The sequence below is a fragment of the Lacerta agilis genome, chromosome 15 (genome assembly GCF_009819535.1).
Source record: "Lacerta agilis isolate rLacAgi1 chromosome 15, rLacAgi1.pri, whole genome shotgun sequence".
In the NCBI taxonomy this organism is placed as follows: Eukaryota; Metazoa; Chordata; class Lepidosauria; order Squamata; family Lacertidae; genus Lacerta; species Lacerta agilis.
The window spans coordinates 17835691-17851295 of NC_046326.1; the positions used below are offsets into that span (position 1 = coordinate 17835691).

The 15605-nt window shown below is 45.5% G+C and overlaps 1 protein-coding gene across 2 annotated transcripts in view; it reads left to right on the plus strand.

Annotated features, from left to right (window-relative positions):
* The window catches only part of DRD2 (dopamine receptor D2), a 71580-nt gene extending 56331 nt beyond the window's left edge, over positions 1–15249 (plus strand). Inside the window, exons 2-8 of one of the 2 annotated variants that reach the window (XM_033172395.1) lie at positions 1990–2288; positions 6385–6494; positions 6692–6828; positions 8447–8646; positions 10532–10618; positions 12500–12833; positions 14343–15249. In XM_033172395.1, the coding sequence (XP_033028286.1) occupies positions 2016–2288; positions 6385–6494; positions 6692–6828; positions 8447–8646; positions 10532–10618; positions 12500–12833; positions 14343–14536 (1335 nt within the window). In that variant the 5' untranslated portion in view covers positions 1990–2015 and the 3' untranslated portion in view covers positions 14537–15249. The remainder of the gene's footprint in view (positions 1–1989; positions 2289–6384; positions 6495–6691; positions 6829–8446; positions 8647–10531; positions 10619–12499; positions 12834–14342) is intronic. The other variant, XM_033172396.1, reaches the window with a different exon arrangement.
* Positions 15250–15605: the final 356 nt, after the last annotated feature.

A 15605-nucleotide genomic window follows, 5' to 3' on the forward strand; every position in this document is an offset into this window, starting at 1 on the left:
GAATAGTGGAAAGGAAATCGAAAAGGCATTGATTTGCACCAGCTCCTGAGTTGACAAATTTCTCCTGGGTCTGTGTGTGTGTCAGGGAGCTGGGGAAGGAGTTGTTCCCTCTAGTGTGGTATTCATGCAGGATTAAATAAGAAGTGATACATTGTTTTAGACATTGTGCGGGTGAGCATAAAAACATTCCAATACCCATATGCGGTTGTGATGAGTGTAACGTTCCCTGCTGGTCTATGTTCAAGATATGATTTCTTATGACCAATTCTACATGACCTGAAATTGGCTGTTCCTATTGGCTGCCTTTAGAGCGAGTCACGTCTCTTCTTTAGTTAAGTTTGCTGTTTAATTTACATCTGGCTGGTAAAGGATGTGTCCCTTTGATAACCTCAGAGCATCTGTCCCTCTGAAGTAGATATGCTAACATCCTGGAGGCCTGGGTGGTGTCAATATGGCAAGGATGCTCGTCCTTCATTTCCTACTATCAATCTTATGTGTTTTCTTCTACTTGATCTTTGGAATGCTAATAGACCTGTAGCTAGGAAGTTAGTTACTAGTTTAAACTGGTTCTGCAAAGTTCAAAGAGTCTTTGTTCTCCTCATGCCCTCGTGGGTTATTTTGGGGGGCTGCGCTGGAAGATTGTCATTGGCTAGTTTGAATCTTGTAAGGCGGGTTTTTCTTGGTGAATAAAAGTGCCTGGGTAGAGAGAGGAAAAAAGGTCTTTCTTCCCTCTTCTCTGCCAGACAAGCTTGCAGGTCAATACCTTGTCTGTCCTTTGAACTCACGCGTTGTGGCTTAAGCAGAAACGCCACACTCTAGATCTAAGTTTTCCACTGTTCCTCCCCCAGCACACCCCCACACTGTGGTTGGCCACAGTGAGAACAGGGTGTTGAACTGGATGTGCCATTGAGCTGATCCAGAAGGCTGTTCTTAAATTCCTAGAATTTATTTTTATTTTTATTTTTAATATATTTTTATTGATTTGATAAGAAGTGCAAATATAACAAAATGAAAGAAAGCAAAGAATCAAGGTGTAAACCACAAAGCCTCATAGTCTGGAAGGACAGGAGGTACAGCACATCTCTAAAGGAATAATAAAGTATTGACTCATACAAGGATTCCTTTTACAAATATCAAAGATAGGTAAAAATGAAAGTAGTCTCCACCTGTAAGCTCCATCGTTATTGACAATAAAAGCTCTATAAAGTCTTAGATGAGCCAGGCGTTTGCACAGACTTGTAATGCTGAGCAACCGTGTGCCACAATATCCATCCAATAAATAAAAATCATCCTGTATAGCACAAAAAATGGGTCATTTGAGCTTAGCCCTTAAGATACACTCGGTTAATAAGATATCATTTCAAGGAGGGCAATTTTTGCAAGCCCTATTCTACTTTGTTAAATACAGATTTTTATATATATATTTTCTGTTGCAGTGTTGCTGTTTTAAGCTTTCTATGCAGACTTATTGCAAGTTGTCAACATATCGTCAGACAGGAAGGTTCTAAAAATCCTGAGAATGAATGGATAAAATCATATTAGGTGCCCTAGGCAGATACATACTTATGTACAAAGGGAAGGGAGGCATGGCAAAGTGAGACCAAAAGACTGCGCAGTGTACAAACAGTAGCAGGAAACTCCCATCGCTTTGCAGAGCAGAAATGAATACAAGATCCAGTTAGAATGGGCACACCATTCCCAACCAACCATTGGTGATAAATTAGCATAGCATGATTGAAAATGATAAACACCTAAAGTAGGGCAATTGTTTGTTTGTAGTGAGACAACCCCCACCCCCACCCCCAGTTTATGTTGGTTTCTGCCTGCATTGTATTAAATTTCAGTTAAGCATCAGTTTCATGCTGGAGCCTCTCTCTGAAACATTGTTGTTCAAATATGGTGGCCTTAGGATCTGTGACTAAATGTTCCTCACTGCTGGTTACCAGTTAATGACCAACTCTTTTGTGTTCCCCTTTTGTGGTGAGGCAGATCCCCAAACCAGCTGCTTCTTCCTCATGGATTTCCAGAACATGTCCTCGTATGATGACAGCTACGATAACCAAACCCTCAATGGGTCTGGCCCAGGACAGGAGCCCCCTCAGTATAATTTCTATGCCATGCTCCTCACTCTCCTCATCTTCGTCATCGTCTTTGGAAATGTGCTGGTGTGCATGGCTGTGTCGAGGGAGAAGGCTCTTCAGACGACCACCAACTACCTGATTGTCAGCCTCGCCGTGGCAGACCTGCTCGTGGCTACTCTGGTGATGCCATGGGGGGTCTACTTGGAGGTAGGCAGACTCTAGGAATAGTCTATTGCAACTTGCCCTGGTTAAGAAGCCTCGAAGCTCATCCATTTAGGGTCAGGAAGAGGTGACCCAAACACTTGGGAGGTGTTCAGATGTGGGGAATATTGTGTTCATTTTTCTTATTATAATGCTACTGCTACTGTCCCATTTTCTGATGTTCCTTTCACATGGCATACCTATTGTATTGTGGAACTGTGGCTTTTTGATCGATATATTGGCATCCCACAATAAATTCCATTCACACCAGTGGACATGGTATAACACAACAGCAAATGTTATTAGATAGTGTTGCCATTCCCCCACCCTTTCCACACATGCATGCTTCTGTTCCACTGTGTTTTCCCCATGAAAATGGCAGGAAATGACTGTATGCTGGTATAACACCCTAAAGGTTGTCACTTTACTTCTGTGATATTCTGGATCGATGGGGTTGCAAACAGATTGTTTTGGAACCAATTATCACAGAAGGGAGCACTAAACTTCCACTAGTTTCTGCTAGAAGTGGGTTTTATGTCATGCAAAAGCTCAAATAGAATATGGAAATTAACAGAGCGAAACTGAATTAACTACTGTGCGAATGCGGCCTAAGAAAGGGAGGGGATAGGAACTTTTCCCACCTGGTTTTCACAGTGCACCATTCCAACCTGACACTCCCAAACTTGACCGCAAATCAGAACCCAACCAGATTATGCACTTTTCTTGCTTTTGTGATGCTGTTTCTTGCTTTTGTGATGCAGTGCAGAAAATGTATGTATCTTATGTAAAAGATGCATGCAAAATGTGTAGGCAAATGCATTGAAAATAATTGGAAAGAGAGACCAGACAGTGAGGCCTAGAAGGTTGCATTTGGTTCCTAGGCTGTCATGACATGTATATCCCGGAGCAGGAATTTTGGCTCAGGGCATTGCACTCTTTAATGCATGCAGTGTTCAAAGAGCCACCTGTTGTACTGTACGGATTTCACTTTGTTTTGTTTTTAAAAATCCTTCCTTCCATGTCTTACACCCTGCTAAAGTCCCACCCGCCCAAGAACATTGCACAAGATTTTAGCACTCCCACTTACTTAACACTTCCACTAAAAAACTGCCAAGCTGAGGAAAGACCTGTCCACTTCACACATGCCCCCCTTCCTATCACTCTTCCACCTCATTAGGGTGTTGATTTGTCTGTGGTGTTCCTGTGGGCAGGAACTAGGCAAGCCATTGAGTTAGTTAAATCCTGGTTGGCTCAAGAAGCTGGTTGGCTCAAGAAAGCACCAGCAAGTCTTCCAGGAAATCTACCTTAGTAGCTGTTATTTTGCACAATTTCCCCAATGGGTGAATGGATTGCCAATGGATGGATCTTTTATTGCCAAAAGCTATAAGCCAGGCATCCCCAACCTTCGGCCCTCCAGATGTTTTGGACTACAATTCCCATTATCCCTGACCGCTGGTCCTGTTAGCTAGGGATCATGGGAGTTGTAGGCCAAAACATTTGGAGGGGTGCAGGTTGGGGATGCCTGCTATAAGCCATCACAATTGGTCACAATGCGTAGAATACAAATAATTGATTTAAAACTGAACAACAACAATAGCAAAGCAAACATGCAAAAATGCAAAAATCACACCTGCATAAGTTAAGCACTCCACATCTCACACTCCCCCTTATGATACTTGTCTTGGTGCCTAGCTCTCAACTTACTTGCAGCCAAGGCAAGTTTTGCAACCAGTGCAGTAATAAATTTGTTATTGCCAGCAAGCAAAATAGAGAATTGTTCAAGGGGAGGTCGGTTGGAAAGGGGGCAAAGGATGTACTGTAATCAAGGAACTTTTGTCTAGGGGATGTATATAAGGGGCATTGTAACAAATAGTGTTGAATGTCCTCCATGTCTCCCGACTCACAGGTGCAGAGTCTTTGGTACACAGGGGTGTTATAGAATCTTCCCATTCGATATGCGGAGAGCATACACTGAAGATGCAAAGCTGTAAATGCTTTTCTAAGGGGTGCCAGCGTGAGATTAATGAAGTATTGTTCCAGCCCAAAAGATGTTTTATATATTGGATACCAGGATGCGTGTGCCTCTGGGAAAGTGAAGGAAGGTCCCTCCATTTAGAGTCCAAATAAATTTTTTCTTTGATGAGTTGTTTGACTCTGTTAGAGGCAAAATTTGGTAGGGAGTCCACATTAATCCCATAATAATGGAGAATCTTATGGATTCCCCAATGGGATGCTATTTACCTGCTGCTGGACATACATTTAAGTGTGATCACAGCACAGGAATGCCTCTCTTGCTCTTACTTCTGTGCTCCATTCCAAAGTAAACAAAAAAATGCTTTCAAATGGAATATCAGTTTATCCCTTCCAAGAGAATAAAAACAAATAATGGCTGATTGTTTATCAGACAATAGACAGTGTCATTTGGATTTTGATGGTTTTGCCTTGTTCTGGTTGAAATATTGCATGCATATTTTTAATGTGACGCATGAAACTCATTTGTACGAATGCACTGCAAGAAAAGCGTTCCCAACAAGTTTTTGACCGCCAAGAAATCAAATTCCACTCAAACACACAACTTTTGCCCATTTCTAAAACTGCGTTTACCAAACCATATTTGCACAGGTGTGCTCTTTCCCCTTTGGAGTGTATGTGATTGGTGGGTGGGGGGTGGGTTAGATTTTTAAATACATTAAAAAAGCAATTCTCAAACCATTTTGGACACATGGTGTTTGGGTCTTGCATTTCCTACATCTCCAAATCAAAAACAGCCCTGTTGCTGAGTGCTCCACATGACAGTCAAAACATTTTTGGGGGTGCGTTGTCTATCACCTGCACCCAAAAATGCTTTACTGCTGAAAAGGATGCTGTTGCAAATGCACATTGTTTGTCCCCAGAAGGCTTCTCTGCCATGCAGCTGTAAGACACAATAGGGGGGGGGGAATGCAACCTTTTCTATTTTGCTATGAACCACTCATAAAGTTTCGCTATAGAGTGATTTAATTAATAAATAAAACATCCCACAGACAGTGTCATTCTGGGTGCCAGATGCCAGGGGCAGGGAGTCTACTGGCCTGATGTGACAGGTCTCTTCTTAAGCTGCGTTCCACAACCAACACAAAGAGTGCACTCCCCACCAGCATTATGTGTAACACTTCATTAGTTTGTCTTCTAATTCCTTCTGAAGTCTCACATCCTCTCCTGTAAAGTGAATGATGCTGAGAGAGATTGATGTAGATTCCAAGAATTACAGAGGCCAGGGAGAGCTGGGGGGCAAGTGGGGGGGAGTCTGTTGGCAGCTTGCTGGATGTATATTCAGGAGCATGTTGTCTGTTTCCAAATTCTCCCCAGCTGACAGGATCAGTGCTGATCTCTCCGGACAGGCACATCTAGATTTTTACATTCAGATAAGCTAGACTGCAACAGCCAAAAGCGGCAAGCGATGAACATCTGGAAACCTGATCAAAGGTGTGATTTGTGCAGGACAGAGATTGGAAAGGAGAGAGCGCTTATGTGGTTATGCTGGAGCTGTCTTGCTCTGGGCATTTGAGAAATAAATTGATTGATTGAAGAGTGCACCAAAGAAGCTCAGATGCAGTCCATGCCAGCATTGTTTCTACGCATCTTGAATTATTCCATAACAAAACTATCTCTAAGTTCCTCTAGGGCAGCCGGCTCCCAACCTGGTGCCTTCCAGATGTTTGGATTGCAATTCCCATAATCACCACCCAGCATGATCAGGTTGACTAGCGTTGATGGGAATCATAGCCCAAAACATAAGCAGAGTGTGAGGCTAGGGGAGGCTGATGTAAAGGCCAACTGGCTGGAAAATGGAACAGATATACCTGGATGAACAAGTCTCCCCAGGGACTCAGCTATACAGCTGAAAATAAAACATTTCAAGTGTGTTGTAAAGTGTGATATACAAATGTGACACTAGATGGCGATGGTGAGCTATGGCGAATTCACTATATTTTTCAAAACTTTTTTTTAAAACAATTTCACAGCGTTTTTATATGTGTGTAGATTCCACCCAACTCTTTATTATTGTTGTACAGAGTCTTGGACTTTCCCATCCTTGACACTGATGCCGTTTTCTTCTCAGGTGGTTGGTGAGTGGCGTTTCAGCCGCATCCACTGTGACATCTTCGTCACCCTGGACGTTATGATGTGCACAGCTAGCATCCTCAACCTTTGTGCCATCAGCATCGACAGGTAGAGAATCCATCTCTGATTTCCCTCCCAGCTTGCAAGGGATTGCATGCTCATCCCAGCACAGCATGTTGAATCCTTGCTGTCTCTGGACCTGAACTTTCCTCTGCCATCCTCCCCCTCCTTGTTTGTTTTTCAGTAGTGCAGGTGAGCTCCAATGCCACACTGAGCTCCCACTCTTGTGTCTCCCTTCCAAACAGGTATACTGCCGTGGCCATGCCGATGCTTTATAACACACGCTACAGCTCCAAGCGCAGAGTCACTGTCATGATTGCCGTGGTCTGGGTCCTCTCCTTTGCCGTCTCCTGCCCACTGCTTTTTGGGCTGAACAACACAAGTAAGCATGATAAAATAAAATAGGGGGTGCATTCTGTACTGGGTTCAAGTCTGGGGGGGGGTAGGCTGTAAACTGAGTCACCATTATCTCTCTCTGTCCTGGTCACAACTCAGCCTTCCTCTTCTTGTAACCCTATAGGGTAGTTTGTGCAGAAAGCAAGCAAATGCACACATGTGCGCACAAACACAAGAAAGAGTGAAATAGGCCTACCTTCAGCACAGCAACTGGGAAGAACAGCCTTTACTAACAGTGCTGGCAGAGGCTGATGGGTGTTGTGGTCCAATAACAACTGGAGTGGACCATTGTGTCAAAAGCTGGTGTAGATACTCTTTATTCCTCTGCCCCAATTATAATTTCATATTATTTTTATGAATCAGCAATGGCTCATTCAGAAAGACTGGCAAAGGTCCATCTAGAAAAATAGCCCACTGTGTGTCTCTTGGTCATGCTGTATTTCTGCCACAGCAACATCTGATCTCCTGAGGGGGTGCAAACTTCCACCACTCACTGTCATGGACTGGCTGGATACAGAGGTGTGGTGGGAGGCACCAGCTGGGTAAACTGCAGGGATGCCCAAACTCTTTTCAAAGAGGGCCAGATTTGATGAAGTGAACATGCATGAGGGCCGACCAAAGTTGTTAAGCTATTTTTAGGATTTTGCCCTGGGACATATACTGCCACGGGGGCTGAATTAAATCAACCAGCAGGCCGGATTAGGCCCCCGAAACGGACTTTGGACATGCCTGCCCCAAGGGAAGATGGCTCAGAGTCAGGGAGGTGGTGGTGGGATGATAATGAGTTGTCAGAGGAAGAAGACTGGAGGAGGTGTCAGAAACTGCAGAGGTAACAGGGTTTAGTGAGCAGAAAGAGGCTGTGGCAGAAAGCAGTCCAGAGTCAGAGGCAGAAGCAGAGATTGGAGTGAAGCCTGTGGGTTTTCCCCTTCCTCCTGCAACCAGTTCCCTACCCTGCTGGACACCCAGAACCCGTAGTGGTATGACAAGAGCAAAACAGAAACAGGCAAAACAAAGGAGCCTCAGATTGTTTGGGAAGTAACCAAGGGAGGAGGAGACTTAGAGATCTGGGAGAAGGTGGGGGGTCTTCAGTCCTTGCAACTGCCTCACTGGGGCAAGACCTACTGGGAAGAGTTGCTGTGCTCACTAGGCCTGAGCTATTTTGTTTCTTTGAATAAATACTTAACTTCACTGACACTTAGGGAGTTATTGCTGACTGGCTCCCGGCTCCTGCCTTGACACTCACTTTCCTCCTCCTCCCCTTGTCTCTTAAATAACTTTATGGAACTGCAAGTCAGAAAGACTAGTAAGGCAGGGAGACAGCATGCCCCCCCCCCGAAATTAGCAGTGTCTTGGGACCGGGCTGCTCCCCCACGAACAGTGTCATGTATGTGAGGCTGGATAGATTCCATAACAGCCATGCAGTCTCCACTGCTGAAGATCTCAAGCTTGCATTGGAGTTTATTACATTGGGACCAAGTGTGATGAGGTTCTCCCCCAGAAACAACATCTTTTGCACCTTCCTGTAGTAGCACAAACCCACATGCAAGCTGGCAGTAGCTCCTAATGGCTGGGACAACGCTCCTGCAATCTCTTGTGTCTTCCAGAGAAGAATGAGTGTTTCATTGCCAATCCTGCCTTTGTTGTGTATTCCTCTATCGTCTCCTTCTACGTCCCCTTCATTGTCACCCTGCTGGTGTACGTGCAGATATACATAGTGCTGCGGAAACGCAGGAAGCGGGTCAACACCAAGCGCGTCGCCGCCACCAACATGGGCCTGGACCCTGACACCGAGGCCCCACTGAAGGTAATCAGAACCCAAGCAACATCCACACACCAATCTCCGTCTCCTCTTTCCTCCCTGATCTTTATTTATCCCCAAGGATTTCCCGTCACCTCCTTTTCCTTCCCCAATCTTTGCTGTTCAGCGTAAGTGAACCCGAGATGGCTGTTTGGTTCTCTGACTCAGGTAGGGCTCCTAGGCAAAAGCAGCATAGTTAAGCCATGGAACTCACCTCCATAGGAGACGGCAATGGCTACCAACTTGGATGGCTTTAAATGAGGATTGGACAAATTCATGGAGGAGAAGGCTATCCATGGCTGCTAGTCGTGGTGGCCATGATGTACTGCCATGGTCAGAGGCAGTAATGTTCCTCAATACCAGTTGCTGGAAACCACAGGAGGCGAGAGTGCACTTGGGCTTGGGTCCTACTTGAGAGTTTCCCACAAGCATCAGTTTGGCCACTGCGAGACGAGAATCCAGCAAGCTCTTCTTATATTATTCTACCCCCAATATAGAGGGACTTCATCTTCCTAACGTGGTTGACTGCCCTTGCCCTTAATAGGCACACCAGGAGTTGGGGCAACAGTTAAAAGCATGTTGCTGGTGACACTGGGGAGAGCAGTTCACCCTACACACCTCCCAAGAAAACCTGGAGGCATCCCAGTCCTGTAAGTGCAAGCTTGAGATCAAAGTGGAAAATAAGACCAGGGTCTATACAGATTTTGGCCCTCAAAGCTTCTCGATCCATGCATTCAGGCTCTCAATAAATGTTCTAGTTTTGCTGCCTGTCCAAAGGATGGAAATTATAGAGTTTATCAAGCACCTGGGAAGCCACAGTATATGACTGTTGCTCTATCTTTGTTTATTTTTTTGAAGAGGGGTATTCACAAGAATTGCAGGCGTAACAACATAGGAATAACCTTGCTAGATAAGGCCCAAGGGCCCCCATCTTGTCCAGCATCCTGTTCTCTCACAGTGGCCAATCAGATGCCTCTGGAAAGTCCACTAGCAGGACCCAAGCAGAAGAGCCTTCTCCCTACTTGTGATTTGCAGCAGTTCGTATTCAGAGGCATACTGCCTCTGGCATGAAGGTAGGACCACCATGGCTAGTAGCCTTCTCCTCCATGAATTTGCCCGATCCTCTTTTAAAGCCTTCCAAATTGGTGGCCATCCCTGACTCTTGTGGAAGCAAATTCCACAATGCAGCCAAGCACCTTGTGAAGATTTGCTTTGTTCAATCCTGAATTTTTCAACATTCAGCTTCATTGGGTGACTCTGAGTTCTAGTATTATGAGAAAGGAAGAAAAAACACCTCTCCACACCACGCACACTTGTGTACTACTCTATCATTTCCCACCACCAGAACTGGCCCAAGACATTTTGGCACCTGAGGTGAACCACAAAATGGCATCCTCCTCCACTCCAGGGAAGAAGAAGTGAAAATGAAGATCTTCATCAGGAACAAGGTGGAATAAAGATCTACATTGTAATCTGCTGCCCACCTGAGGCAGTTACCTCACCTTGCTGCAAGGGTGGGCCAGCCCTGCCCACCACCACCACCACCCCTTACCCTTTCTCTAAACAGGAGTTGCTCCAGCCCCTTGATAATTTTGATCGGAGCAATTCCCCTGTAAGGAAAGGCTATAGAGGTAATATAGAAAACTTTTTGAAATACATCTCTTACTTAGTTTTTCACCCACCTGCTTCACCCAGGATGAGCTGTAGACTTTGCCAAGGGAGACACACACAGTCGTGGCCCTCACATCTATATCCTCCATCTCCCTCTCCCCCTTTGGAACTCCAAATCCTTCTCTCTAGCTCACAGGCCAGACTTATCTCTTCTTACACTCCCTGTTTGTCCTTCCTTGCTTCCCCCCCCTCCTTGCACTCCCTCCCTCCCCACCCGTAGAGCAAATGCACTCATCTAGAAGACGTCAGGCTCTGCACACTCATCATGAAGACCAATGGGAGCTTCCAGCTTCACAAACGGAAAGTGGTGAGTTGTACTACAAGCAGCAGCAGGCTTCAGGCTTGCAGGATCTCTTTCATTTCCTAGAGTCCCTCCAGCTGGAGCCAGGAACTCAGCTCCAGGGAAACAGACGTACACTTAGAGAGGATTCCTCTGAGCACTTGCTCAGCTCAGGAAGCCTCAGTTTCCTCCCCAGAGAAAGTCCATCCTGGGATTTCTCCCAAGCTTTCTCCATTTCAGCAAGTCCACTCCATGCAGGCTCCAGGTTTTGTACAGAGGGCAAGACACTCTCCCAGAGTCCATTTCCCCGGTGAGGCTGCCTCCTCGCCACCATAAGCTGCTGCTGTGCTCCTCTTCCTCATCACACGTACTTCTGAGCATGTGGGCAAGGACGTCTCCTGCTCCTCCTCATCACCACCACAGCCTGTGCCAAAGTAACTGGTGGATGAACAAGTTAGTGGGCTGCAGTGCTGAAAAGGAGGAGCAAATTCGGGGAGCGCTCTTGTCAGTGGGGCTCACTGGTGTAATGTTTGGCCCTGGCAGATGCCCAACTATGCCACCCTTTGGTGCCGGCCCTGAACCTGATTTAAAATGGGGAAATGCCTAATAATGTTGCTACAGGTTACCTGTATAGCATTATACAGCTCAGGACCCCAGTATCTCAAGGACCAGCACTGCTAACATTAATTGACCTGAACCCCACATCCATCATCCGAGGCATTTCTTTGTGTGCCCTGTCCCTGTTCAGAGAGTGGCAAGAAGAGTTCATGTCTTTTCAGTGGTGGCCCCCAACTTGTGGAATGCTCTCTCCGAGGAGGCATGCCTGGTGCCATCTTTATCTCCTTTTAGGTGCCAGGCAAATACTTTTTTTCTTTACCAGCATTTTGGCCCTTAATTTGGGGTAGCAATGTGGCCTCTTTCAGTGGGGTAGGATCTGTAAGTCCTGCCATATATTTACGTGGCTGTGTTTTCAGATTTTTATTGGCTTTTCTGACATGGCCTTAATGTATGTTACTTTCTAAGAAGAGCAAGTAACAAGTATAAATGACACGAGGCTACAGCTCCTGCTCGACCCGCTCGCCAGCCCCTTTGCCAACCCTCTCCCCACACACCTGGCCAGCTGCTCCTCCCTCTGCACCTGACCAAACTCCCTTCCCTTTACACCTCACCCATCCTTTTGCCCATCCCTTCACAGCTCGCCCCAACCTCTTTCAAAGGAGGCTATCTATCCACATAACTGTTTGAACAATTAATACATCAGTTCATTTGGCATGAACAGATAACATATTTTCATATTCCAGAATGAAAATGTATCATCTTAGAGATAGATTGTGCATTAAATCAGAGCCACTTGGGTGTTGAGTGTCTGGGAGAACAGGATTCAAATCCCCACTCAGCCACGAAGATCACTGAGTGTCTTTGGGCCAGTCATTGTCTCTGTGTCTAACCTACCTCACAGGGTTGTTGTGAGGATGAAACAGAGGGTAGAGAACCCTTTATGCTGGAAGAAAGGTGATATATAAATGTAGTGAATAATAATAATAATAATAATAATAATAATAATAATAATAATAATAGCAGCATATCAATGGTATATGGAACCCATGAATTGGATTACAAATGCAATTGTTAAAATCTGGTATTAAAAAGATGAATGTGTTGAACAGGGTCAAAATGCACTTTCCCCCTTCTTAATGTTTGGTCTTGGATGGCATGAGCACCAGAGCTACAGATACAATGCTGGCTCCGTCAAACCCTGCTGCTGCCAACCAGAGCTTAAAACTGCAACCTACACCCTCCCCCTCCCCCTTGAGTCACTCTTTGAACGATGTAATTTAGGTAGGTTTTCTTAAATCCTTTTTGTAAAAAAAATAATTTAAAATGGGGGGAAATCTGATCTTTGTCCAGGATGCAGTAAATCACATGGAAGAGATGGAGATGGCAACCAGCACCAGCCCTGCAGAGAAAACCAAACACAAGCCACCTGTGCCAAGTAACGACGAAGTGGCCATGCCAGCTGCTTCCAACCTCTGTGCCAATTCCACTCTGCGGTCGCCCACGGACGGCCCACCAAAAGTAGAGAAGAACGGGCATACTATGGATAACCCCAAAGCAGCCAAGATATTTGAGATCCAAACAATGCCCAATGGCAAGACGAGGACCTCCCTCAAGACGATGAGCAGGAGGAAGTTTTCACAGCAGAAGGAAAAGAAAGCCACACAGATGCTGGCCATAGTGCTTGGTAAGGGTTCCATGTCACTTCCACCTCTAGTTTACAGAAGTTCTCCATCCATCCAAGAACCATCTTCCACTGAGTTTGATAGCAAATTGGAGGCTTGTGATGCATTTGTTCTATGTATTTATATCAATCGTTATGAATGATAATAATTTCTGCAGCAGCCTCTGTTAACATGATACCCTCCATTGAATATAAGGCGATCAATGGTTCCTCCACTGTCTGAGGCAGCTGCTTACTAGGAATCATAAAAGAGAAGGGCAAATGCCGCAGGAATTTTGACGAGATCCAGCTCGTCATGTGCGAAAATGATCAGTCTCACATCAGTGTGGGTTGAAAGAGTCTGATGAATTTAGGGCTTCAGGAGCCTTTATTTATGGGGCAGCAACACAAAAGCATACAGGAACATTTCACCATATTTGGACTACATTATTGCATCAGCCAGGATATGGAAGTGCCATATATGGGTAGGGTGGACTTATTTTTGCTTACGTGGTTTAACATGCTATGTCTACGTAAATCAACAGGCCTGTGTGTATGCGATGTTTACTGCGCCTAGTAGGTGTGGTGTATGTTCTTCCTGATTAGGGCAGTACCCCAGTAGGCATTGTGCACATTGGTGTATGGTCTTCCTGATAAGGGCAGCCCGTGGCCTTGTGTCAGCACGCCTAAACGGCAAGTTTCCCTACAGAATTTCTTGTGGAAATTTGCTGAACAACAATTCCCATCAAATCCAGCTAGAGCTGATGAGAGTTTCAGTTCAACAACATCCAGAGAGCACCAGGTTGGCCTAGGCTGATACCAACACAATACATGTTGTTGGACGACAATTCCCATCAGCTGCAGCCAACATGGTCAATCATCAGAGATGATAAGAGTTTAGAGTCCAACCATATCTGAAGGGCCACAGGTTACCCATCCCTGCATTACCATGTGAGGAATTAAATTATAACAACTGCAGCTGCCAGAACAAACAGGGAAATCTAACACCAAAGATGCAGTAGAAATTGAAAAAGGGCAGAGGTACTTTGGAAAGGTCTTTGACAAAAGAAAGCCTCTTGATTGTGGGGCTCAAAACACACCTTCTGCAGGGAAAAACAACTGTACTGTCGTACCTTGGAAGTCAAATGGAATCAATTCTGAAAGTCCATTCGACTTCCAAAACGTTCGAAAACCAAAGCGCAGGTTCTGATTGGCTGCAGGAAGCACCTGCAGCCAGTCAGAAGCCACAGAAGGCCCGCCAGACATTCAGCTTCCAAAATTAGTTCACAAACCGGAACAGTCACTTCCAGGGTTTGCGATCTTTGGGAGCCAAAACGTTTGAGAACTAATCTGTTTGAAAACCAAGGTATGACTGCATATCGTGCTGCAAATGGCAAGGAATATCATTTGCTTCTCTGACATTCCCCACATCTAGTGGTAGCACATTGCATAAGTTAACTGTATTCTGTTGTGAAAAAGTACTGGCTGGCTGCTGCAATGCTAACCTGGCTCCTTTCATTTGTCCTCCTGCAGGCGTCTTCATCATCTGTTGGCTCCCATTCTTCATCACCCACATCCTGAACATGCACTGCAACTGTGGCATCCCCCCGGCCCTGTACAATGCCTTCACGTGGCTTGGCTATGTCAACAGTGCTGTCAACCCCATTATCTACACCACCTTCAATATTGAGTTCCGGAAGGCCTTTATGAAGATCCTTCACTGCTAACTCTCCCAAGGACTGGGTGCATGATTAGCATGGTCCTCCTGGGGACCGTGAAGACACCATGTGTTCTGCCTGGACAACAAAGCACGCCGTGTTATGGGTGTCATGCCTACATACATTTGTCAGCTGGGTTGAAACCACTGTATTGGTTGAAGGTTGTCTCATTCATGACCAAGGTGGCATTCAGACTCTGGGAGACTGATGAAGAAGAGTTCATTTCAACTGCAACCTTTGCACTGTGCTAGAAACAACAGCAGTTAGGGAAAATGTCCCAAATAACACTTGTGGTCTCCAGTGCATTCATCACAGTGATTAGCCGAGCCTAACAGTCAAATGCATTGACTTGCTCGTGTGTAGCTCTGATGGATACATTTCTCACCAAAGACACCACCATCCTGTCTGCTTTGCAATAGGAGAACCTCTCTCTGCCACTGCCCCCCAAACCAGCCAGGACTTCTGAGGATTGTGTCCATTGGCCTTGCCTTCAGACTTCAAGGTCTGGTTGGGCAGGCTGCATAAAGGTGTTCAGTAGCCTCAAAACACTATTGCCAGGAGGAGAATGTAAGAAAATGGAACCTCAGTATGGAGGACACTGTATAACAATGATGTGTGAGTGTGTGAGTGTGTGTGTATATATATATATATAATTGAATGAACTGAGCAGAAGCCCAAGCCAAAAAAAATAAGAATAATAAATTAAAATATACAAAATCTTGTCTTGCATGGTATGCATTATAATTAAAAAGTGTCTGCCCATGATGCTCAAAAACAATAGCCATCTCCACCAGCATCCACCGGCATCCCTTGCCTTCTCCAGGATCTTCTCTGATTACATGCCATTGTCCAGAAGGGAATCTAATGGAGCTGGGGATGAAAGAGAACTAACAGGCAAGGAGGGATAGGTGGAAGACAAGGAAGGGCTGTAGCTCGGTGGCAGAGGTTCTGCTTTGCATGCAGGAGGCCCCAAGTTAAATCTCTGATGGCCGGGCTGGGAGAGAACCCTGCCTCAAATCCTGCAGAGCTCATGCCAATCAGTGTAGACCATGTCAAGACAGACAGATTAATGGTATGG